General features: G+C 40.5%; 1 protein-coding gene across 1 annotated transcript in view; it reads left to right on the top strand.

The window, feature by feature from the left end:
* Nucleotides 1-24,602, top strand: part of LOC127005786 (ankyrin repeat and BTB/POZ domain-containing protein 2-like) — an 89,260-nt gene that overhangs the window by 33,367 nt on the left and 31,291 nt on the right. Inside the window, exons 5-14 of the mRNA XM_050874887.1 lie at nt 124-362; nt 535-793; nt 4,716-4,858; nt 5,387-5,574; nt 11,379-11,635; nt 12,003-12,125; nt 12,252-12,517; nt 16,089-16,233; nt 17,160-17,450; nt 24,197-24,391. Of these exons, the coding sequence (XP_050730844.1) occupies nt 124-362; nt 535-793; nt 4,716-4,858; nt 5,387-5,574; nt 11,379-11,635; nt 12,003-12,125; nt 12,252-12,517; nt 16,089-16,233; nt 17,160-17,450; nt 24,197-24,391 (2,106 nt within the window). The remainder of the gene's footprint in view (nt 1-123; nt 363-534; nt 794-4,715; nt 4,859-5,386; nt 5,575-11,378; nt 11,636-12,002; nt 12,126-12,251; nt 12,518-16,088; nt 16,234-17,159; nt 17,451-24,196; nt 24,392-24,602) is intronic.

The raw sequence follows: 24,602 nt of genomic DNA, 5'->3' as shown, positions 1-24,602 counted from the left end.
ATGTCAGTCCCCCTAATACGCTGGCAAATTGTAAACGAAGCAGTTTACCTTAAACGTAGGAAAGTATGATGAACGACTAGACAATTGTTTTTCGCCATTGACGGTCAGATTTCTCTTTTGCAGGATGACCTTTCCTTGACCCTGGAGAGTGCCAGCGGACTCGAAGACATCAAGCAAGCAATAGAGCAACTCACCATGCGTTCACAAGGTTCTAGGACCAGCTACTCCACTTCAACTTATTCCTCCATGTCAGGATCAGAGGGGGAGCCTGTGAGGAGACTGATGCGTCACTCATCTCTGGAAACCATCAACACCAACGTCACCGCGGCAGATGAGTTTGTGTGGGTCGATTCTCATAACAGGTAATAGTCCATTAACACTGCAGCAGATATGCAACATAAAACCGTCAAACAGGAAGTGTCTTTGCTTCCAAAGCTTCTTCCAATTAGAAACGGTAAACTCTTTCTTTTAGATTGGTGAAATTACAACAGCTGCCTTGGTTGCCAATTAGAAACGGTAAACTCTTTCTTTTAGATTGGTGGAATTACAACAGCTGCCTTGGAGCAACCACGATGTCCTGAGGGTCGTGCAACAAGGTCGAGTGAGGGAACAGCTGGACAGGGTGTCTATGGAGGCAGTTCCCCGGCTGTCGTACCTACTGCAGCGGGCATTAGTCAGAGTTGCCCGGGAGGCACAGAGACTCACGCGACCCTTGGCCATGTGCAGCAAACAAGAAGTGTCTTCGGCTCTCAAAATAGTCCTCTCCCCAGCATTGGCAGATTCTTGCATTAAGGTATTATTTTTTCACCTTAATTGCATTTATAGGATTTTCCTCCAATACACTTTTAAATACTTTTCACCTTGGTATTTATTAGTTTTCATCAATTCAGTTTGGAACATTTATCTCTCGACTCATTATTTTTTCGAAATTTCTTATATACTACTTTATACTTTTATACCGTTAACGTTGCGACATGATGTGCATCGTCTATACAGTACCCTCCCGAGTTTCGCGCTTGCTTCGTTCCGCAGGTATAGCACTAAACTCGCGGATCGTGAAACTTTGGGTATTGAGAGCGTTGAAAAAGTGCTTAATTATTGGTTCCGGCCCGTGGAGAAGCTGAATTTTTTTCTCCACTTACTCCCTTGTTATCTCAAAATGTGTACTATCAACTCCAGTGGCCTCGAGAACACCAAACTCGAGCTGTCATTCACGGAGACAAGATATGGCAGCGTCGCTCTTAATCCCCAGGTCCCATGGGTGCACTGACTGTCAAGTGTCTCTAAACAGTTTCCAGGTGTGTGTGTGAGAGAGAGAGAGAGAGAGAGAGAGAGAGAGAGAGAGAGAGAGAGAGATATAAAGACAGATAGATATACATATAGATAGACAGAGAGAGAGAGAGAGAGAGAGAGAGAGAGAGAGAGAGAGAGAGAGAGAGAGAGAGAGAGAGATTTACATAGATTTACATAGAAAATCAGACCACACAGACCCCATGGTCCAGACTTGGTGGTCTGTCTTTAAACCTAAGTGATTTTACATTAATCAGAAGACTCCACTGATGATGGGAGCTTATTCCATTCTCGCACTACATCGTTGGTGAAGAAAACATCTGAGTTTTACGCCATTGTTCGATCATAAACAATGTTGATCTGTCTACATTCGTGAAACCATTAAGTATTTTAAAACATCGCTGAACACCTTCTAATTTAGCAATATCCTATATTCCAAGTGGGGTCTGACTAAACTGTTGTAGAGGAGTATTACATCTTTATTCTTAAATAAAAGTTTCTTTTAATGAAGCCCAACATTCTGTTCACTTTATTTGCTGCATCGATGCATTGCTGTGAGAATTTGAGCTGAGTTAAGTTGCTCAACCAATTCGCGATCCATTGGTTTACCTGACCGTCAATACCTATTTGCTTTAATTTGTAAAGTAATTTATGATGCGGACTTTATTAAACGCTTGAAATCAAGATAGACTAGTAGTGATTTGGTTACGTCATAAACAGTGAAGAGGTCGTTATAAAAGGTTAATAGATTTGACAGGCAGGATCTTTTGTTTCGGAAGCCATGTTGTGAGTCCCCAATTAATGAGTGGCTTTCAAGGTAACTCACAATTTTGTCTCTAATTATACCCTCAAGTAGCTTACCTACAACCGAAGTTAGACTAATGGGCCTGTAATATGCCTTGTCGCAAGGACATATTGAATACGGTTGTGAGGGAGGAGAGTATTTCGCTCTTTGTTTCTTTCAGCAGAGTTGGATATACTTTATCAGGTCCAGGTCCAGGTCCAGGTCCAGGAGAGTTAAGAAAGCCAAAAGTATGGGAGAGAGGAGAGAAGGAAGAAAGGAAAGGAGAACTGTAGTGAAGAAGGGAAGGAAAGGAGGGAAGGAAGGAGGGAATGAAGAAAAAAGGGAAGGAAGGAGGGATTAAAGTAAAGGAGGAGAAGTGGAAGAGAGAGATTTACATAGAAAATCAGATCACACAGACCCCATGGTCCAGACTAAGTGGTCTGTCCTTAAACCTAAGTGATTCTACATTAATCAAATGGCTCCAAAACATTGCATTTCAACTCTAGTTAATATTAAGTTCAAGGAAGTGACGGTCGAGCTTGTTTTTAAAGGAGTCAATCGTGTAACACTGGACCACTGAAGATGGGAGCTTATTCCATTCTTGCACTACAACGTTAGTGTAAAAAAATTTCATACAGTCTGAATTTACTTGTCTACATTTGAGTTTTAAGCCTTTATTCCTCGTACGCAAAGTGTCATCGATAATAAACAATTTTGATCAGTCTACATTCGTGAAAACAATTAGTATTTTAAAACATTCGATCAGTTTTCCTCGGAGGCGACGTTTCTCAAGAGAACATGTTAAGGGTGGAGAGCCTTTCTTCGTAGGATTTGTTGCGCAAGGAAGGGATCATTTTTGTTGCCCGACGCTGAACACCTTCTAATATAGCAATGTCCTAAGCATGGACATTGCTTAGGACTGCATATTCCAAGTGGGGTCTGACTAAACTATTGTAGAGGGGAAGTATTACATCTTTATTCTTGAATAAAAAGTTTCTTTTAATGAAGCCCAACATTCTGTTCGCTTTATTTGCTGCATCAATGCATTGATGTGAGAATTTGAGGTTTGACGCGATTTTGACCCCCAGGTCCTTAACGCTTTTGAGTTTAATGCCGCGTATTTCGTAATCGAACTTCTTATTTCTTGTTCCAACTTGAAGGACCTGGCACTGGTCTATGTTAAAGGGCGTTTCCCATCTCTCCAACCAAGCTGAAATTTTGTGCAAATCCTCTTGGAGGCTTTACTTGTCTTCATCAGTGAGAACCGAGTTACCAATTTTTGTGTCGTCTGCAAATTTACTAATGAGAGAGAGAGAGAGAGAGAGAGAGAGAGAGAGAGAGAGAGAGAGAGAGAGAGAGTAGTAGTAGTAGTAGTAGTAGTAATATAATAATAATACATATTATCATTATCATCATTATTATAATAATAGTTTAATAATTATTAAAATTATTATTGTCATTATTATTATTATTACTGTTATCATTATTAGTAGTAGTAGTAGGCCTAGAAGTAGTTTTTTGTGTGTGTGTGTGTGTGTGTGTGTATTTACCTAGTTGTGAAATACAGGAAAAGAGCCGTACTAGCCTCGCGCTGTCCAATCTCCATAACGCTTATTATCCAGTTTGGCTTTAAATTCATGAATCGTTTTTGCACACACAGTCTCCTTGTCAAGTCCGTTACATGTTGTTATGCTTCTGTATGGAAAACTGTATTTCTTGATGTTTCTCCTACAGTTCCTCTTCTTCAGTTTCTTACCATTGCCTCTTGTCACACTTCTGTCACGTACCACTAGGTCTTCCCTGTCCAATTTCTCCAATCCCTCTTGTATCCTGTACCATGCTATTAGGTCCCCTCTCTCTCTTCTGCTCTCCAGTGTTGTTAATCCCAATTTCTCCAGTCTTTCTTCATAAGTATGTTCTCTCAGAGATTCTGGTAATTTAGTCGCTGCTCTTTGTATTCTTTCCAACTTTCTAATTTCTTTCTTCAATCTAGGTGACCACACTAATCTGCATATTCCAGTCTTGGACGTAACATCGATGTTATTAGTTTCTTCACCATTTCTTCATCTAAATATGTAAATGCTGCTTTTATGTTTCTAAGAAGATTGCATGTTTCCCCAGTTATCCGGTCTATATGTTTTCCAAACGATAACTTGTCTGTTATGATCACTCCCAGATCTTTTTCTTCAGTTTTTTTCATGATTCTTTCATTACTCAGAGAGTAGTTCCCCGATATTCGTCTACTGCTCTTACCAAACTCCATCACGCTACACTTCTCTGTATTGAATGTCATTTCCCATTTGCGTGACCATTCGCTTATTCTATTGAGATCTTGGCTCAGGGCTACACAGTCATCTTCATTAGCCACCTTCCTCATTATTTTAGCATCATCAGCAAACATATTCATATAACTTGTCACCCCTTCTGTCATGTCATTAATATAAATTACAAACATAATCGGAGCCAGCACCGATCCTTGAGGGACTCCACTGTGTGTGTGTGTGTGTGTGTGTGTGTGTGTGTGAATTTGCCTTTGAGTAGTGTTGTCTGCTGCACTTTTATCAGTTAACCTACATTAGTGTAAAATAATGTGTGAAGTAACTGTAATCTCCATCATATAATTGTTTATACCCAAACACAGGCTTGTTTGAGAGCAGCTGCCATGTACACCGTTTGTGGAGATCAACTCCGTCAATCAAAGAGTGCTCGAGCTGGCCTCAATCTGTCAGTCGGGCGTTTCATGAGATGGATGTGTGATGTCCGAATTGGCAAATTTATGCATGAGTAAGTTTTTCGACGATGGTAAGATTCATTAGTTGGATTTTATTTAAAACGGAGCTAATGGTTAGTTTCTTCCTAACGTAAGTACTCATATATGATAGCTTGATCTCGGTATGACAAATGAAGATAGTCAAAACCATTTTATTTTGGTAGAACCAAAATAAAGTAAGATGAAGGGTATTGTTTATGTATGAAATTATATCTACCAATGCAGTTTACTTTTTATGTGCCTTTGCGCAGTCTCCATCCCCCAAAATAATGTCTCTAGACTAATCGAGATGTATAAGCAGTTGCATCATGATAATAACCCTTCTATTCTTTTCCCCTCATAAATATCATGCAGTTTTTTTGTATCTACTATAGTATATTTATTTTGTATTTTCTGGACATCCATAGTAAATACAACATAAAATGTTTGAAAGACCATGTGGCGCTTCAACAGACTGAAAAAAAAATTGCAGTTTTAGGCACAAGAACTTATATATGGATTGATTCATTGATGTATTGCTACGAAACCAATTACATCTTCAGATATGCCGCAGTGTACCTGACTGCAGGCATGGAGAACTTGTTAGAGGAGATGGTCCTTCAGTGCCTGCCTCCTGAAGATGACCACATGCTGACGGCCAGTGTTCTTGAGCATGCCATTGCTAATAATGGTGATCTTTGGGGCCTCCTGCAGCCCTATGCTCACCTAAATGCTGGCAGAACAGCTACAGGTACCGTATAATTTGTATTTTAGAATACAGCATGATCATTATCATCCTCAACCATTATTAGTTAACTGCAGGACAAAGGCATCATCCATCTCTCTCTGAAGTTAGTCAGGCCCATAATTTTGGCAGATTTTTTTGGGGGGGGCTAGAGGGTATCATAGGTCCATGAGTTGGGGGGGGAGGGTGGTGGGCGAAGCAAGCATGTGCAGATGGGGGAATTATTTTATTTAAATAATCACTGTTAGGGGCGTTATTTGGCCGATATAGAAAACATTTGGGGGGGCTATGAAATGCCAGAATTGTCTCCTTACTACACTCACACACGACCTCTGCGTGTAACAAAACACACGAGAAGTTAATCCAGAGAAGGAAAGGTTTGCCAGCGCCGGGGATCGAATCCGCGAACAGCGTAACGGGAGAGCCACTCCTTTACCAGTCAGCCAAAGAGGTACCCCCCTGGCAGAGGGAGTTATGGGAGGCTCACCCATCAGGCTAGTCGTGTCACTACAGCTATAGCCCCCCCAGAAATTATGGCCCTGTTAGTATACTACAAAGGGAGCAGCTCTGCTCAAAGGCAGGTGTGAATAATTAAATAAGCCTGCTAACCACTACTCCTATAAAAGAAATAGAATAGAGTGGCTAGAAGACACATCAATTTCAGATGAAGAGGGACCTTGATACTCCCCTCTTGAATGAGTTCAAGCCATAGGCAGGAGGAAATAGAGGAAGGAAGGCTCTTTCACTGTTTGACAGTGAAAGAGAAGAATGAATACCTATGTTAGTTAACTCTCACATAAGGGATTTGGATAGCATGGGGATGAGAAAGAATAAAAAGTCTTGTACAGTGGAGCCACAGGAGGGATGGAGGCATGCCGTTACCAAAGTCAGAAAAGCAGTTAGCATGGAAATATCAATAAAACATAGATAGAGAGACAACATTGTGGCAGAATTTAAAAGGTAAAAGACTGTCAGTCAGAAGAAGGAAGTTGATGAGATGAAGAACCTTTGACTCAACTCTGTCCAAAAGGGCTGTATGTATGGACCCCCCCCCCCCAACACAAACTTGGGATGCATACTCAATAGGAGGGTGGACAGAACCCTTGTAAATGGACAGGGTCTTCGAGGGGGAAAAACTTATTGAGACGATATAGAATAACTAACCTCAAGGATGCAGGATGAGATGAGATATGAAAATTCCAATAAAGCTTTGGAGTTAAGGATAGACCAAGAATGTTTACTGTAGAAGAAGGGGATAGTTGACTGTTGCCTAAGAAGAGGGGACAGATATTCGGAAAATTGACCGTATTGGCTATACAGGCAGCGCCACATGTGGCCACTCAACTCCAAGCTGAATTTTCCATAGAGTTAAAGTTATAGACTAGAGTGCGTCTGAGGCTGTCTCAGGGATACACGGCCATGATGCCGCTGTCGCCCCAAGCCAATGATTGCACACACTTCACTCCTACCCGATTTCAGTTTTTCTTCGTGTCAAATAGTAGAGTCAGGAAATCGGGTAGGAGTAAAGTGTGTGTAGGCGTTGGCTTGGAGCGGTGGCGGCACCAAGACCTTGTATCCTGGAGGCAGCCTCAGACGCACTCTAATACATAACTTGAGTTCTATGGAAAGCACTGCTTTGACAGTTCACTGAGTGGCCATGCGTGGCACTGCCTGTATAGCCAATACGGTTCATTGTGTCCAGTTGACATGTGGAGACTAGTTTTTGACAAAGGTGGGCAAGTGCAGTACTTAGTGCAGTAGTACCGCATCACAAAAAAAGTACCGCACTAATGCACTACCGCAAAATTTCTGAAAATACTGCACTACTGCGGACTGCACTAAATATCCTGCGGTACTTTTTTGCGGTACTTTGAAAACTATCGAAGATGACATTTGCAGCGCGGCATGCTCACAGATTTTATTTTTTTTCAGTGAATTGAACTCAACCAGTCAATTGGTATCAGTCATCAGAATCAGTGATTCAATCATCCTGACTTTTCAGTTATTGTTCAAAATTAAATACTAAATAGACAGGCTTAACTACTACACTACGAGTCTTCTTTAACCCGCGCGGTGCCGGCCATTTCAACCGCGGACCCGTCTGTGGTGTCGGCTGATTTTTCACTGTATACTATTTTAAGCATGTTTCCTTTGTTTGGAGATAGCCAGGATAGGCACTGAAGTATTTTTTATTTTGATTACCGCTACCGTAGTACCGCACACTGCGTACCACACTGGGAAAGAAAAAAAATGGGACCGCACTGCCGCAACCACACTACTCCGGAAAAAGTACCGCACTACCGCAACCGCACTACTGACTTTTCAGTACCGCGCCCACCTCTGGTTTTTGAGGCATTAAAAGACACCAAATTCCCTCTGCTCCATTCGGAAATCATAGCAAGGCCAGAATTTAATCATTCAGTAGCGTCTAACCTTACATTTTGTAATTCCTGTTTGTAGGGTATTCTGCCAAAGGACGTTGAGTAAGTCAGAGTACTGTAGATTGGCCTGAAAGGAAACTGGAGATAAAAGTACAGAGAGGGATAAAATCTGTAAGAGAATGGTTTAGAAAGTAAAAAATAGAGGATGACTCAGAGTTACAGTCGATTTCATTTCATCTGTCCTCCAACAGAGCGGGAATTTTGATAGATGTGGCACCTGCGCATTTTTAATTCATGAATATGTGAAAATCAACTGTTGTGATAGACATTCAAGCCTATTTTTCAATAATATATTTGAATGTTTATGTATATAAAAACAACTCAGTCACTTGCATCGATAATCTAACACACAAACACACTGAAAGACAAGCTTGTGTAAAATGATAACATAGTCACATCATGCTCGAACAATCTAGTTTTTCAAATTCATTGATTGATAGCTCATTTCAGGTATATTAAAAGACATCTGCCTCTGCAAGTACAAATAAAGGGTATCTTAATAATTTACTGCATGTAAATAACGATTAATAATCAAAATAACATGAAATAGTAAATAATAACTTATATATGCGATGCTAGGCTATTTTGAATATTAGGCTACCGATGTTATTTACATGCAACACATCAAAATTCCTTATGTGTAGACACTTGCAGACCTAGATACCACTTTATGTACCTCAGTGAGATGAAATATGGGTATCTGAAAGGCTATAAGTTGTTCGAGTATGATCAGACAATACTGTTTGATATGCAAGTTGTTCTTTCATGTGCTTGTATGGTAGATTATATCGGTGCAAATTGGCATGTTCGCGGTTCATATAAGAGGGCTTGAGTTTTTTTTTTTTTTTTTTTTTTTTTTACGCAAACATTCAAATATATCACTGAAAATATAAGGTTGATTTTCACACAATCACAATCTAACAGTGCGCAGGTGCCACATCAACGTTCGTGAGTGGACAGACGGAATGAAACAGACTATAGTTAGAAAAATAAGATCCCCAGTAGAAAGTCCCCTGTGTGTGGGGGGGTTCCACACACACAGTCTTACTAGACAGAGTGGAGTCAAAGGCTCTTTGTCTCATCAAATCTCCTGCACTTACTAGCAGTTTTCTACCTCTTAAATTCCACCGCAATGTTGCATTTCTTTCTATCTTCTATCGATATTTTCATGGTGACTGCTCTTCTGAACTTACTAACTGCATGCCTCCCCCCCCTCAACTATCTACTAAGCTCATCCCTATACTGTCCAAACCCCTTATGCAAGAGTTAACCAGCATCTTCATTCTTTCATCCCCTTCACTGGTAAACTCTGCAACAGCCTTCTTTCGTCTGTATTTCCTCCTGCCTATGACGTGACCTCTTTCAAGAGGCGAGTATCAAGACACCTCTCATTATAGTCAATCTCTGGGTACTGCCAGGACCTCACACACCACACACCCCATCCCCCTTGCTCAAGGGAGGACAGTAACCATTCCTTGTCAGCGGAATGATTCTAGCCTAAGCTGGGCTCGAACCGCCGCTTGTCAGGCCGTGAAGTCTAGCAGCGCAGTGCTCTAACCAATTGAGCTAGAGAGTTACATGTGTGCGTATGAGTGCATGCACACTGATATATCTTATAAATATTTCCTATATTTTGTATAAGGTATAAAAAATTTTAGTGCCTATATACCATTTTTCTCATAAGAAAATGTTTTCCTACTGGGCAAATTTCTACTATGCGAGCCTACTGTAAAGGGAAGAAGGGAGGAAGAGTAGAATGGAGTGAAAAGTATCCAGTAGGGCGTGGGTGAAAATGTTAACAAGGGAAAGAGCGGTTGTAGAGAACCCATGCGGAGAATGGAAGATATGTGTAATGGAAGACAGGAAGAAGTGGATATGGTCCATGATTGTTTCATTGATGGGACTGGTAGACTGTGGCCTGGAATGAGAACCACTTTACTAAGCTGTCTTAATGATGAACAAACAAGATCACCAGAACATAGAGTCGTCAGGTCATGGCGTCACATACAAAGTCTACCACTGCAGAGATCACTCAGTTAGCAATGTTTGATATCATATCAGTAATTGCTGTAAATATACATAACAATACATATGAATATTCATATAGATGTATTGAAAACTCTGAAATAACCTGAAGATCACACATACATATAAATCATCTTCACTATACCCATCAACAACACAAGCAAGCTGATGCCATTGAGCAACTTATAGAAGAAAAGTGGAAGCTCAGTGGATTTCTGATGAATACAGTAAGGATATTAGGCTCAATAAATGTATCTTTGGCACTATTAATCTCATCCTTTTAGTTAGCTGAATAAGCCAGAGCAGTCTGACTAGCCACTCATGGGAGCCTGATAACAGTTCTGCTCTGCTTTCAGCGTGTAAAGATGCCTCTAAACCCCAAAAATATATCAAGTTGTCACATTTTTCAATTTAAAGAGTGTATTTCAAATGGTATCCTAGAGTGCTTGACAGCATCTGGATGCAAGTCGGATATTTTTCTAAAGCTTCAAAGCCATAGTAATAACACTGAATTTGTAACTACGACATCATACTCAAGAAGTCTTACCTATAAATTACTTTGAAAATAGTACTCCTTTACGGAAAAATTTTGTCATTTTGATCTCTTGGTCGTAGACAATGCAGTTTCGACTTCACTGCAATGCACCCCTAATGAAACTCAGCCAAAACATATGGAGTTTCTGAGGTGCCAAGAACATCATCATCATCATCATCATCATCGTTTAACGTCCATTTATTCCCTATGGTGGGGTTGGACGGGATATGAGCCTCCTCCACTGTTGCCGGTCCATAGCCATTTCTTCCGTGATGTTCAGCCTCCCTGCCAAGGACAAGTAGATTATAATGCTCAACAAGCCCAATGCCACCTTAACAAGATTAAATTAATATTATTATCACAAGGAGCGCAAAGAGAAGTTCATGTGATGGTACCTCCTTATAGAAACATATATGACGCCAGACAGCTGGGCCAAGCAGACAGCAATGCTTATTGTGGAAAAAATTATTATTACTCACAAGGCAATTCATTATTCATTTTCTCCTACAAACACTAGTAATTTGGGTACTACATTAATGTTTTCATCTTGAAGAAAGACATCAGATAAACTCTAACTACTACAGATGCTAAAATAAATGCTTATTGAATGTTCATGCACATACTTTTTGGTGTCCATTTTGACATTCAACTACTTTGACTCATTGGATTTCTTATACTGTAACCTTATTTCACTTGGAGACTTCTGTTTTCCTGGGTGGTATGAATTTTATTTTTGGTGCATTATATCATCTGCTGGAATATTTATATATTTTAGTCCCAAAGCTATTGGCAAGATTTTTCTGTCTCAGGTGCGCTCTGCTTGCCTCGCTGGGCAAGTACTAGCAGTATTGAAACCTCTGCCAGCGTCTCCGCAGGTGGGAGCCGAGGAAATGGAAGCTCAGGGTCAAGCAATGCAGGTGGTGGCACTGGAGTTTCAAACACTACTTCAGGAGGAAATGATGGAATGGGAAGTGGAGGTCTAGGAGGCAGTAACAGCGGATCTCAGCCTTCTCGTTGTTCATCAAGTGTCACACTTACCCCTGAAGAGCACTCAAGAAATAGCAAAGTAAAACTATTTTTATCAATTTTAAGGCTCCCATTAGTGGTAACCTGATGAATTCCATATTATTTTTTATGCCTTTATTAGAGTCCATATTAGTTTATATCAAATGTCAAAATAAGTTAAATAAAGTTAAGTTAAATGTGTCTACAAGCTGAGTTGTGGGATTAGTTAGAATACACTGGTGATTTAACATTTTATGTCTCTGAATGAATTTCTAAGAATGCATTAATTTAATATAATTCATACAGGTTTATATATGACATTATATACCAAACAGTAAGCTTGATATGAAATGTCGTGTTTTTTAAAGTTTCTATATTAATATTTTTAAAATTTTTTAAGTATACCAAGAAAAAATCTTATCATCCAGACACTGGAGCAGTCTTTGCTTACAACGTGTGTTGGATCACTGGCGGAGCTGAGTGAGCTGTTAAGTCGGGTCGCTCCTCATCATCATCGTGCTGCCAACACTGCCTCACCCTCACGGGCTCAGGTCTTTCCTCGCACTTAAACAGCTATACACTGGACCTGAATTATATATTTAATTTATAGACTGCAATTTATATTCCCTAAGAATTTGCTTTGATATTTCCTTACTAAATATTTCTACAACTTTCAGGTTACTTGGGGCCCTTCTGCCTTGCATGCTTTATTTTACTTCATGAGGTGTAGCCAACTAGAACACGCAGAGCATGCATCTCGTGCCCCAATTCAGGAACTGGTGTATGAAAGACCTTACATAGTGCTACCGCCGCTGCTCGAGTGGGTAAGGGTAGCCACTGCCCACACTGAGCACAGACATTCTACAGTTGTGGACAAAGATGACGTCATGCAAGCCGCCAGACTTCTACTCCCTGGAGTGGACTGTCCCGTGAGAATGATCGGGTAAGACAAATAATTTAAAAAAGTTAAATATTGCTATGGTTCTTTTTCATCTGCAGAAAGGAATTATGTGTTCACCGTGTAATAAATTAATTTCCAAATGAGGAGAAAGCCAGTTTAAATTTGTGAAAATATTTTCCAAATAAAGCAGTTTGATTGAAGCTTTATGAATATGGACACTTTAAGGGGCTATTACACTGGACAAATTTCCCGTGGATCTTCAGTCAAACCACGATTTCCGCTAACGTGGTTCTCATTTGTTTTATTTATTGCTGCTGCTGCTGCTGATTGTAAGTAATACCGTCGTCCTTCGTTGAAATCTACCGTAGCTTTGGAAGATCGTGGACACGTCAGAAAACCACAGAAATATGAGAACCACGCCAGCGGAGATCGTGGTTTGGCTGAAGATCCACGGAAAATTTGCCCAGTGTAATAGTCCCTTTAGGAAGATCACCCACATATCAAGCACTCACCTGCATTCACCTGTCACTTTTACTGCATGCAGTGTATGTTTTCTTTTTTATTACTGATGATGACAAATTCACTGTGATAACCAGACCAACTCACTTTCAAAGTCTGTGATGTAACAATTAACAGTTTCCTGAGTGACAAGAAACCATGGTAAGAATGTTCAGTCTCATTATTGTTTAGTGAGGCTAGGGACATAGAGATTGCATTGGCGGTGCATTGGAATGTGTTAATGACTGAAACTTATAAGCTGTGTTTATTTTCACACTGATAAAGAACACTTTCTGTTTGACACACATTCTTCAGAAATTAGATGATTGTGCATATAGGATTATTACTGTACTCCAGTTTTCAGTCACATAACTACAAATATTATCAAGAGAATAGCATTTAAAATAGAAATCTTGTCCTTTTTTATTGAAAAGAGCATAGTAAATGAGACATATAATATATATATATATATATATATATATATATATATATATATATATATATATATATATATATATATATATATATATATATATATATATATATATCTATATATATATATTTTGTATGTCTCATTTACTATGCCGTGGTTATGGAGAGACAGCGAGTTGAAGAGGAGAGAATTTTGGCTTGAACAGCCACTTGCCTTCCATGCGTCCGTTTTGGCTGCTTGGCCATGGCTAGATCATAATGAAAAAGGGTGCCCCAAGCTCTATTTACGCAACCTGGACCATAATATAAACTCCCTCCACGCAATACAGCCCCTATTGTGTGTGTACTAAGTGGTCGAGTGCGGACGGGTAATACGCATGCATGTTCAGGTCCGAGGGCGGGAGGGTGCAGGCAGAAAATCCGACCCATCGGAATCAGTGTCACTACTTTCTGCCGTTGTGGGAGCAGAGCAGAGACTAACAGAGAAGCCGAACTAACTCTCGGGCAGAGTTTACAATTGAGTGAATTACAAAAAATAGCGAAATGTAGTTCAATGTTGCGTAAAAACAGCAAGGCTGTTATAACCGCCTCCGGTCCTCGCCCGGTAAAGTGGCTATAGCTACCTCCAGTCCTTTAGGGGTTAAAGTTGCACCATTCTTGCTTGGTTCATGCTGCCCCCTCGGGGTTCAACTTGATCTTGAGAAAGATGCATTAGAGTTCAGGTTGATCACGGGTTCATCACGACAGCATGTGGGTAGTCTTCGGCCATTTGATAATAACTGAAATGATTGAAATTAAAACTGGGTTCTCTAGAACAACATACCCTCATGCTGACCACAGCCACTGCCTCCGGGGCCTGAAACCTCATCATCAACGGTATTAACATTAGTATACTAGGGTTTCATTATATGTAATGGTTCTATTCCAAACAATCATGAATATTGTGTAATAAAACATAACAAGGACAATATGAAACCATTCAAAAAGTATGAAAAAAACAAATAAACACATTTTGGGGTAGACCATCACTTACCACATAGTAAGTGAGAATTTAGAACCAAGTGATGTTTAGCCTTAGGTGCTGGGTGTTAAGAGGAAGACAACCAACCCTCTTTGCATGGGTTGAAGGCTTGGTTGCATAGACATCCTCCGGAATTCATGAGGTTGTATTATGCCGTGGAATCATCACGTTTGAGAAAAAAATACTCCTACAAGAGATTGTGCCCTCCCTCTACAAGGAGAAGGAAATGAATTATAAAGAGATTTTTGTTGTCAACTGCTTCCTGGATTAATATACTCATTAGTGCTACTGTTTGCTGCTGAGAGGTAAGATGCATTACTGTGAAACTGCCTTCCCCTCATTCTTTATATACTTAACTCTAGCAAAATTAACATTGGAGGATGAATTAACATTGGGGATGAATGGAGGAAGGGAAGAGAAGGGAGATGATTAACGAATTCCAGAAATAAAAGCTTGATGTGCTAGGTGTGAGTGAGATGTATATGAAAGGTAGTTGTGTGTGGGGGTGTGGGAGTGAGGGCGGAAAGAGGGTGTGGAGGGGGGAGTACAGTACCTTCTCTAGTGTTTCGCGCTATCCGAGTTTCGCGGTTAGTCCCAAATTCTTACCATCCCGACTTTCGCGCATTATCACCCCGAGTTTCGCGCTGCTCTGACATGTACGGGTCATATCTACTTACCATCGGCGTCACACACGCTATCTTAAAAGGTAGTAGCACTCTGGACGTTTTCCTCCAAACACTGTGGCTAGGGTTCCACAAGGACAGGGTATTTTCTAAAGGAGAGGCACACGAAGCAAGGTGGATGTGGTCAGAAAAGTGGGTATAAATAGATATTATTCTCTCCACGAATGGCATTTTGGAAGTAAAAAAGTAGCAGTGCATGCCATCAGAGAAAAAAAGTGAAGGGTGAATGCACTATGTAAATAATCTTAATTTAGAGAATCTGTGTAAATGGGTGATGGCTTTCCTCACATCTTAGAATTAAAAAATGTTGACCAAAATTTTGGTTGATAATGTGGACTCTTAATTATACTATACCATAATCTTGTGTAGAAGTAATAGAATGATAGTGTGGAGGATGGGATCATATCGTCACCCTCATAAAATAATTGCCAAAGTCATTTTTCAGTGATTTCCAGGTTTTTGTGTACATCAACTTTTCATCATGTGATGCCCATTTTGTATCGCTGCCTTCGTCATTCAGGGTTTGCGTGTTCTAGAATTGACCTTTTCATTTCTGCCTACATCTTAAGTCAAATAAGATAATGACAGTTCTTTTCTGATTTCCTGTAAAGTAGAAAATAATGACTTATGCAGTTTGTTTACGAAGGTAACGATATAAAACTGTGAACAGTATAGTAAACTTCAACTCTTGCCACCAATCATCAAACTGATTTATCAGACTCAACAGATGGCAGTGTTGAAGGGAATGCACATACAGTAAACATAAAGATCTTAAGAGAGATGAGCATCTCAAATATGCAAATTCATTTTTGTGTAAATTCCAATTTTGTGGTTTTTGCAACTACAACACTTATTTCCAACAATTATAATGCGACACACCTTTTTTTTTATTTTCAGATATTCAATTTGATTTAAATACTGTTTTTCTAAACATTAAGTAAGTGAACTTATGTATATATGGTCTTATCATCATCATCAGATATGAAGAATTGATGTGCCCACGAAGACAGTTGGATGAGATGGAGTGTGCAAAGAAGTTCAAGGTTGACCTTGCATTTAAGATGCTTTCCTGTGGAAGAACAGACTTAGTACCACATGCCTTGCAGCTCCTCCCAGCGACTAAGGTATTTTATATTTATAGATGTATCAGTATATCAAAGGTTATCTAATAATCCTCCTTAAATTGTTATGTTGCTTCCTTTGAAATTCTTAAGACTAATATTCTCTTCTACTTCAAGGGGAAAATTATACCTTACAATTATATTGATATTATATTGGTACAGAATAGTAGAATCGCTTATCCGTAATGGATGGAAGTTCATGCGGATAAATAAGTTGTTTGTGTTTTGTTTTGAGACTTTCTCCTATAGAATTACATTCTGTATTTTTTTTTGTTTTGTTTTTTTTTTTTTACGTCCAGGCCTATAATGGCGGTAGGCTTTCTTGGTTGGGCCTGGTAGTTGGCCCAAGCCCGTCATGGGGCAGACAAGTGTTTATAGTGGCGCCATCTATTCTAGGCTGATAGCGACGTGTTACCTCACTGTCAGGGCCGGAGTCACCATTGCCTGCTTCGCCAGTTGCCATATAACAGGTGGATTCAAACCCACAACATCTAGGACGTGGCAAAACGCGGGACCGGCACGCTAACCACTCAGCCACCTCCCAAATAGAATAGAAAAGAACTCCTATAGAATTGCTAATAAAGTAAATACCGTATTTCGTGGCGTATAACGCACACCTTTTTCACATAAAAAAATGCCTGAAAGTTTAACCCTGCACGTTATACGCCGAATGTACAATTTTTTATTGATTTTTTTTTTCTTTGTGGTGTTTATAAGGGTCTGTTTTTTGTCATATCCAATAACAACTGCAAACTGGATCTAGATCTGGATCTGGATACATGATGCGCAGGGCACCTTTCAGGTGCAAAACACGCATATTTGTGTTGGCTGTTGAGGGGACAGGGGAGCCGAGTGTGCAGGGGACGGAAGATCTTGTACATAAGTGTAAGTCAAAAATGACCATTCATCCTTATTTTCTTACATGTCAGGTCAACACTGTCAATGAGTATGGGCTGACACCACTCATGCTTGCATGTATCCGCGGAGATGAGCCCATGGTCAACATGCTACTGGACGCTGGAGCGGATGTCGATGCTGAGACTCCACCAACTGGTCCAGCTTATCTCATGGCTAACCCAGAGACTCAACACTGGACAGCTCTCACATATGCTGCGATACATGGGCACATTAACATAGCAAAGACTCTCTTAGAAAAAGGAGGCAATGTTGAAGGTGGTGCACGGCTTGCTGAGGAAAAATGCACTGAAACACCATTACAGGTAAGAATTTTGCACTGGATAATAAGAAAACATTGATTTGCTATAAATACCTATGATTAGTATAAATTTCTGTCTATTGTTTCACTGCATTACAGGATTATATATTACCTATGTCTTTACCTTATAACCCCATAGAATTTGTCTTTACATACTCGTATTCAGTATTATTCTTGAACAGTCTGGGTTCACGCCTGGTAAGTCAACAACTGACCGTATCCTAGTTCTTCATGTACTGGTGGAGCGCCAACATGAGTTTCAACAGGGGACAGCCTATGTCGATCTCAAGAAGGTGTTTGCCTCAGTGCATCGCGAGGCACTCTGGGATCTTCTGCGACTCCGTGAAATTCATGTGAGGACTACAGTACCCTCTAGAGTTTCGTGCTATCCAAGTTTCGCGATCCTCGAGTTTAGTGCTTAGTACTAAATTCTTACCATCACAACTTTCGCACATTACCGCCACGAGTTTCACGTTGCTACCGTCATGTCTACCTACCGTCAGCGTCATGCGTGCTGCCTTAAAAGGCGGTGTCTAACCATTGGGGCTATGGACAATCGCAGTTGCCCGTATGCCCAACTGGGAGTGAGTTGTTGGTTGTCCTTATGAATGGAAAACGGTTGTGAGTACGAGCGTGGGTACGTGGGTACCGAACGGCTGCATGTAAACAAACAGACGACGGCAGTGGCTGAGGAGTGAGGAGCAGTGGAAGATGGACCACCAAGAGATTCGTAAAATGGACTGGCAGAGCTGCTTTGCTTACTACTTGATTAACAGGATAAGAGAACACCCCGTGCTGGGGAACCACAGTCCAAAAACTTTTTTCTCAAGTCTATGAAAATTGTAGATCTCCTGGTGTTGTTTTCCTTTTCTTCTTCTTCTTCTTCTGACCTGTAATGCATGGCCGCAACGGTGAAAAGTAATAGTGAAAAATAGCCAAAAAGGGCATAGAAAAGCAAAATCAGGGAAAGAAAAGGACAGAAAAACACCTAAGTTCAGGGTGAAGTGTATAAGTGTGCACTGTTAAGTAACTAAGGGCCACTTTCACAGTCACTTTGTTTTGATCATTACCAATGGCGGTGAACGCCGCTTAATATTTCATGTGAAACTGGCCGATAGGGTAGTGGTGGCTGCAGACGAAGCGAGAGATGTTGAGAGTGTGTGGTAAGTGTGGGGCTAGGCTAACCCCGCAGCCGCCACTACCCGATCGGCCAGTTTCACTTGGAAATACTAAAGCAGCAATCGCCACCATTGGTAACGATCAAAACAAACAAAATGACTGTGAAAGCGGCCCTAAGTGCATGTTGTGAAGTGTAAAAGTGTGGAGAAGGAGGACCTAAGAAGCGATACAAAGCATTACAGGTCAAAAGAAGAAGAAGAAGGTCCACTACACTGGCCGGTGTTGTGAGAAATATCTCCCCGATGAAATTAGTCATTCTGCTGTCCACCATGCATGCGCGCTGTGGGAATACACAGCATTAAAATTATTAATTTGCCTGGTTTTGTTCTAGTCTGTCTGCTTGTGATCTTTGTGAGTGGTGAGGAAAATATGGAAACAGTAAGCAAGTTGAACCTCTCTGCGAGCTATTTTGCGGCGGCGGCAGCGGTTTACGTTCAATAGACATTGAAAAATCAATCATGATATTAGTGATCTCATGATTTTTAACAGAAAGAGTTAGCAGATTATTTCATAACACACAGAAAACTACCAGAAAAATATAGGTTTGTCCAACTGTCCCACGGGTGACCGCTAGCGACCGCCCTTACTTTAGCAGACGACACCACGTGGATCACAAGCGTGTATTCAGAACTGCCAGCCAATTGTAAGTCAGCTGCCTTCAGCTGCGGCTTAAAAACGACCTGTTCTTACTTCCCATTTTCTGCCTATTAACAAGGTACGTACTTTGAGATAACAAGGGAGTAAAGTCGAAAAAACTGTGATAACAAGAGAGTAAAGTCGGAAAAAGTCATTATTTTCCACAGGTTGGAACCAATAAGCGCTTTTACATAGATTTCAATACTTCGAGTTTCGCGATCCTTGAGTTTAGCGCCATACCTTCGGAATGAAGCCAGCGCGAAACTCGAGAGGGTACTGTATTGGTTTTCTGACTGGCCTGTATTCTGGGACAGAGAGTGCTGTGAAGTGTGTGGGGGAGGCTTGTCCAGCTTCTTTCCCGTGAATGCGGGAGTGAGGCAGGGCTGTGTCCTTGCCCCATCGCTTTTCAACACTTGTATGGACTGGGTACTGGGCAGAGTTGTGGACCAGAGTCATTGTGGAGCATCCATCAGCAATACCAGGGTCACTGACCTTATTTTTGCTGTTGATGCAGTTATCCTGGCAGAGTCGCTGGAGGTTTTGGTGATGGCTCTCTAGGCACTGCACGAGGCGGCGAAGCCCTTGGGACTTCAGGTCTCCAGGGCCAAGACTATGGTACAGGTGTTTGGAGTAGGGTGACCAAACGTTTCCAGTTTCCGGGGACAGTCCCCGTTTTCAGTGACCTGTCCCCGGCTACTGCTGCCCCCGGAAAAGTCCCCGGTTTTCACTGTGACTGAAAGATCCGAAATTGGAATAAAGGAAATAATGAAAAAAAACGAAAATGTTGACCAAACTATACGTATAGTTGCGCACTGTACTACTCGCACTGTACAGTGTACAGTGTATATAGCTAAGGAAATGATAAACAGCTTTGCACGGCATAATTTGCGAGATAGGGGTCAGTTATAAACCATCTTCAACTAAATGAAATTCCACACATCAACATTGCTAGATTGGCATCTGTAGTAATCTGTCTACGAGGTAGCAATGCCCCTGTTGAGAGGGTTTTTTCTCTAATGAATGATGTGTGGACCGCTGAGAGAAATCGGTTCACAGTCTCTACCATGAAGGCCCTGCTAACAGTGAAGACCAACTTCAACCTGCCATGCCATGCAGGATTTTATGGAGAAGCTGACCAAAAAACAACCGATTCTTAAACTGATACACTGCTGAGAAATACACACACTAGGTTAGTGCACCAGTCAGAAATCAGAATACATTCAATATTTCAAATGCAAACACTGTCCCTATTGATTATGATCGTTATGAGCTTATTTTTACTATTTTAGAATGCCAGGAATAAGGAGGAGGCCTTAGTTTGGGTGAAGTGTCTGGCTGATACCTGTTTTTTACAGCTGATTTTATGGATGTTCTTGATCTCAGCTACTTGATCAGAGGAAAAAAACTCATTGTTAATCAATTGAATTTTTATTCAATTCCTTTGCAATTTAGGATAAATAGAGTGAGAGAAACTTTTGAATGCAGCTTTATGAATGGTAAGGGCAGTGTCCCCGTTTTAGTTTTTCAATGACAAAAACACTACATGTTTTGGAGGTTTTTACGCCTCTGAACCAAAAATGTCCCCAGATTTTGTTTCATAAATCTGGTCACCTTAGTTTGGGGGCTTGCTAGATGAAACAGTACAGTCTGTTCCTGTGTGTGGCGAGGACGTTGAGATCTCAGAAAGTTTCACGTATCTTGGTAGCGTAGTTCATAACAACGGTGAGTCTGGCCAGGAAGAGGCGGATTGATGCCTTTGGTAATAAATGTCTATGCAGAATCATGGGATATCGCTAGAATGACTTTGTGTCAAACCGGCGACTACTCCGTGAGACTGATTTGACGTATGTTACATGCATAGTCCATCAACGCCAACTCTGGCTATACGGGCACGTGGCACGTTACCCTGAAGCTGATCCTGCTCATCGGGTTGTCTCTGTAAGAGACAATCCTGAGTGGAGGAGGCCAAGGGGACGCCCACGAAGTTTGTGGATTGAGCAAGTCGATAGATCCTACTGGAAGGTACTCAGGTTGGGAATGGGGCCTTCATGGAGACTAGCCCGGAGGGAACCCCAGGCTTGGCGTCGTAGGGTGGGTGAGGTGTATATATATATATATATATATATATATATATATATATATATATATATATATATATATATATATATATATATATATATATATATATATATATATATATATATATATATATATATATATATATATATATATATATATATATATATATATATATATATATATATATATATATATATATATATATATATATATATATCATCTTGTAGGTTTCTCCAAACAACTTATTTATGTGCTTTTCTGGGGATAGTGTGTCTTGCATCGTTACTCCCAAATCTTTTTCTTCATGTACCACCTTTAAGTTTTCTGTTCCCATCCTGTATGTTTCCCTTGGCCTCTTCCCTTCCATCTCGATTAAATCATTTCTATCCAACACTTCCATTCCACTTGTAATACTGTACAATGCTATAAGGTCTCCTCTTTCTCTTTTTTCTTCCAGTGTTGGTAGGCCCAATTCCTCTAATCTGGTCTCGTATGGCAGGCTTGATAGTTCTGATATCATCTTAGTCGCAATCCTTTGAGTCCTTTCAAGTTCCCTTATGTCCTTTTTCTTGTGTGGTGGCCAGACAACTGTCGCATACTCTAACCTTGGTCTAATCAGTGTTATTATATTCTTCATGTCCCATCCAAATAGTGAAATGCCATCCTAATATTCTGCAGTAGATTGTATGTTTCACTGAATATCTTGTTTATATGCTTCTCAGGTGTCAGTGTATCTTGTATTATAATTCCTAAGCCTTTTTCTTCCTTCAATGTGTTGATGATTGTTTCTCCCATCTTATTCACTTCACTTGGTCTATTTTTACTCCTGTCCATTTTCATTGTGACTCGTTTTTCATTGAACTCCATTTCCCATTTTTTACTCCATTCATGTATCTCATGTGAATCTTCCTGCAGTTTACTCTAATAATCCTCATCTCGTATTTTTCTAAGCAGTTTGGCATCATCCACAAACGTACACATGTAACTCTTTTCTTTTTCTGGCATATCATTTATACTATATATTAAAAACATTATAGGCGCTAACACTGATCCCTGTGGAACTCCACTTGTGACCTTACTTGGCTTGTGCTGTCCCGTCTTTTTGCACACACAATCTCCTCGTCAAGTCCGTTCCATGTTGTTATGCTTCTGTATGGAAAACTGTATTTCTTGATGTCTCTCCTACAGTCGCTCTTCTTCAATTTCTTACCATTGCCTCTTGTCACACTTATGTCATGTACCATTAGGTCTTCCCTGTCCAATTTCTCCAATCCTTCTTATATCCTGTACAATGCTATTAGGTCCCCTCTCTCTCTTCTTCTCTCCAGTGTTGTTAGCCCCAATTTCTCTAGTCTTTCTTCATAAGTATGTTCTCTCAGAGTTTCCGGTAATTTAGTTGCTGCTCTTTGTATTCTTTCCAACTTTCTAATTTCTTTCTTCAATCTAGGTGACCACACTAATGCTGCATATTCCAATCTTGGACGTAATATCGATGTCATTAGTTTCTTCACCATTTCTTCATCTAAATATGTAAATGCTGCTTTTATGTTTCTAAGAAGATTATATGTTTCCCCAGTTATCCGGTCTATATGTTTTCCAAAGGATAACTTGTCTGTTATGATCACTCCCAGATCTTTTTCTTCATTTTTTTCATGATTCTTTCATTACTCAGAGAGTGGTTCCCCGATATTCGTCTACTGCTCTTACCAAACTCCATCACGCTACACTTCTCTGTATTGAATGTCATTTCCCATTTGCGTGACCATTCGCTTATTCTATCGAGATCTTGGCTCAGGGCTACACAGTCATCTTCATTAGCCACCCCCCTCATTATTTTAGCATCATCAGCAAACATATTCGTATAGCTTGTCACCCCTTCTGTCATGTCATTAATATAAGTTACAAACATAATTGGAGCCAGCACCGATCCTTGGGGGACCCCACTCGTCACTTCCATCCAGCTTGATTTATTATTCCTGATTATTATTCCTGAGCGCTTAAACTAAGTATTAATGTATACCATACGTAGATGCAAACCTTAAGACCTATGAGCAGTGAATAATACATATTTTTTCGTGACCAGCCGGTACCATATTTGGACATTTGGCTCCAAACAATAACTTGTATTCCAGAAAAACTTGTATTCCAGGAAAAAGAACCAAGTTCACTAAGAAAAGTACCACTCCCTGGGTGGCCGACCATGGCGCTGTGTGTATAGCCAATACCATCTATTCAGTCCTGGATTACTCGACAGGCGGTAGGGTAGGGTAGGGTGGGTAGGCAGTGGCTGAGTGGTAGCTAGCTGGGCCCACATTCACCACGTTATGGACAAGGCGAGTTCGAATCCCCACACTACCAGCTCGGATTTTTCAGTCACCGCCGAGTGGCTTAAAACTACCCACATGCTGTCCTGAAGACCACCCATCAACCCGGACTCTAGAAGAAACCGTCAAGTGAATCAAGAATGAGTTCCAGGGGGCAGCATGAGCCAAGAGAAGATGGCGCCACTATAAACACTTGCCTGCGCCATGACGGGGGTGGGGCCGAATACCGTCCAGGCCCCCCAAGCAAGCCTACCGGCGCTATAGGCATAGACGTAAACAAAAAAAAAAGGCATGAAAGGCATACAGGGCTAGGGTATACCCAGGGACAAAAGTGGTCAACAAATTAATTCTTTTAGTGTTTACAAGTTTGTAAGGGACTAACTCTTAAGAACCACAACGATTCTATCTTGGTGCTTCCCTCCCCTCCAAATAATAAGCTACTGACTAACAAATTCATTGAAGCAAATACAGTATTGCTGTCAATCAGAATAAACCTTAGATCATTTATTAATTAAGTTCTGTTATGTTTCAGGTTGCTGCTGCTGCTGGTCACATAGATATGATGACTCTACTTCTTTCCTATGGCGCCAACCCCTACCTCTCAACCCTTATGAAGGACTCCCTCTGCTATTCAGGAGCAGCTCAACGAGGCTGCTATGCTGCTATTGCTGTCGCTGCTGCACATGGACAGAAAACTATTCTTCATAAACTTCTTTCACAGCCTCAGGTACATCATTACAAGTTTATTTATGATATCTGTAGTATTTTAACTTAATATGAAAGGCCATTTTACATGATTTTTGATGCTGCTACTTATGTAAAATACAATTGTATACTTTTTTTTAAGAAAGATAAATTAATAATATCATATCAATGTCAATTATGTCAATGTCATTGGACTTTATTTTACATACACACACACACACACACACACACAC

This window comes from Eriocheir sinensis, chromosome 31, assembly GCF_024679095.1.
Source record: "Eriocheir sinensis breed Jianghai 21 chromosome 31, ASM2467909v1, whole genome shotgun sequence".
Classification (NCBI taxonomy): domain Eukaryota; kingdom Metazoa; phylum Arthropoda; class Malacostraca; order Decapoda; family Varunidae; genus Eriocheir; species Eriocheir sinensis.
This window is presented reverse-complemented; position numbering and strand designations above follow the sequence as displayed.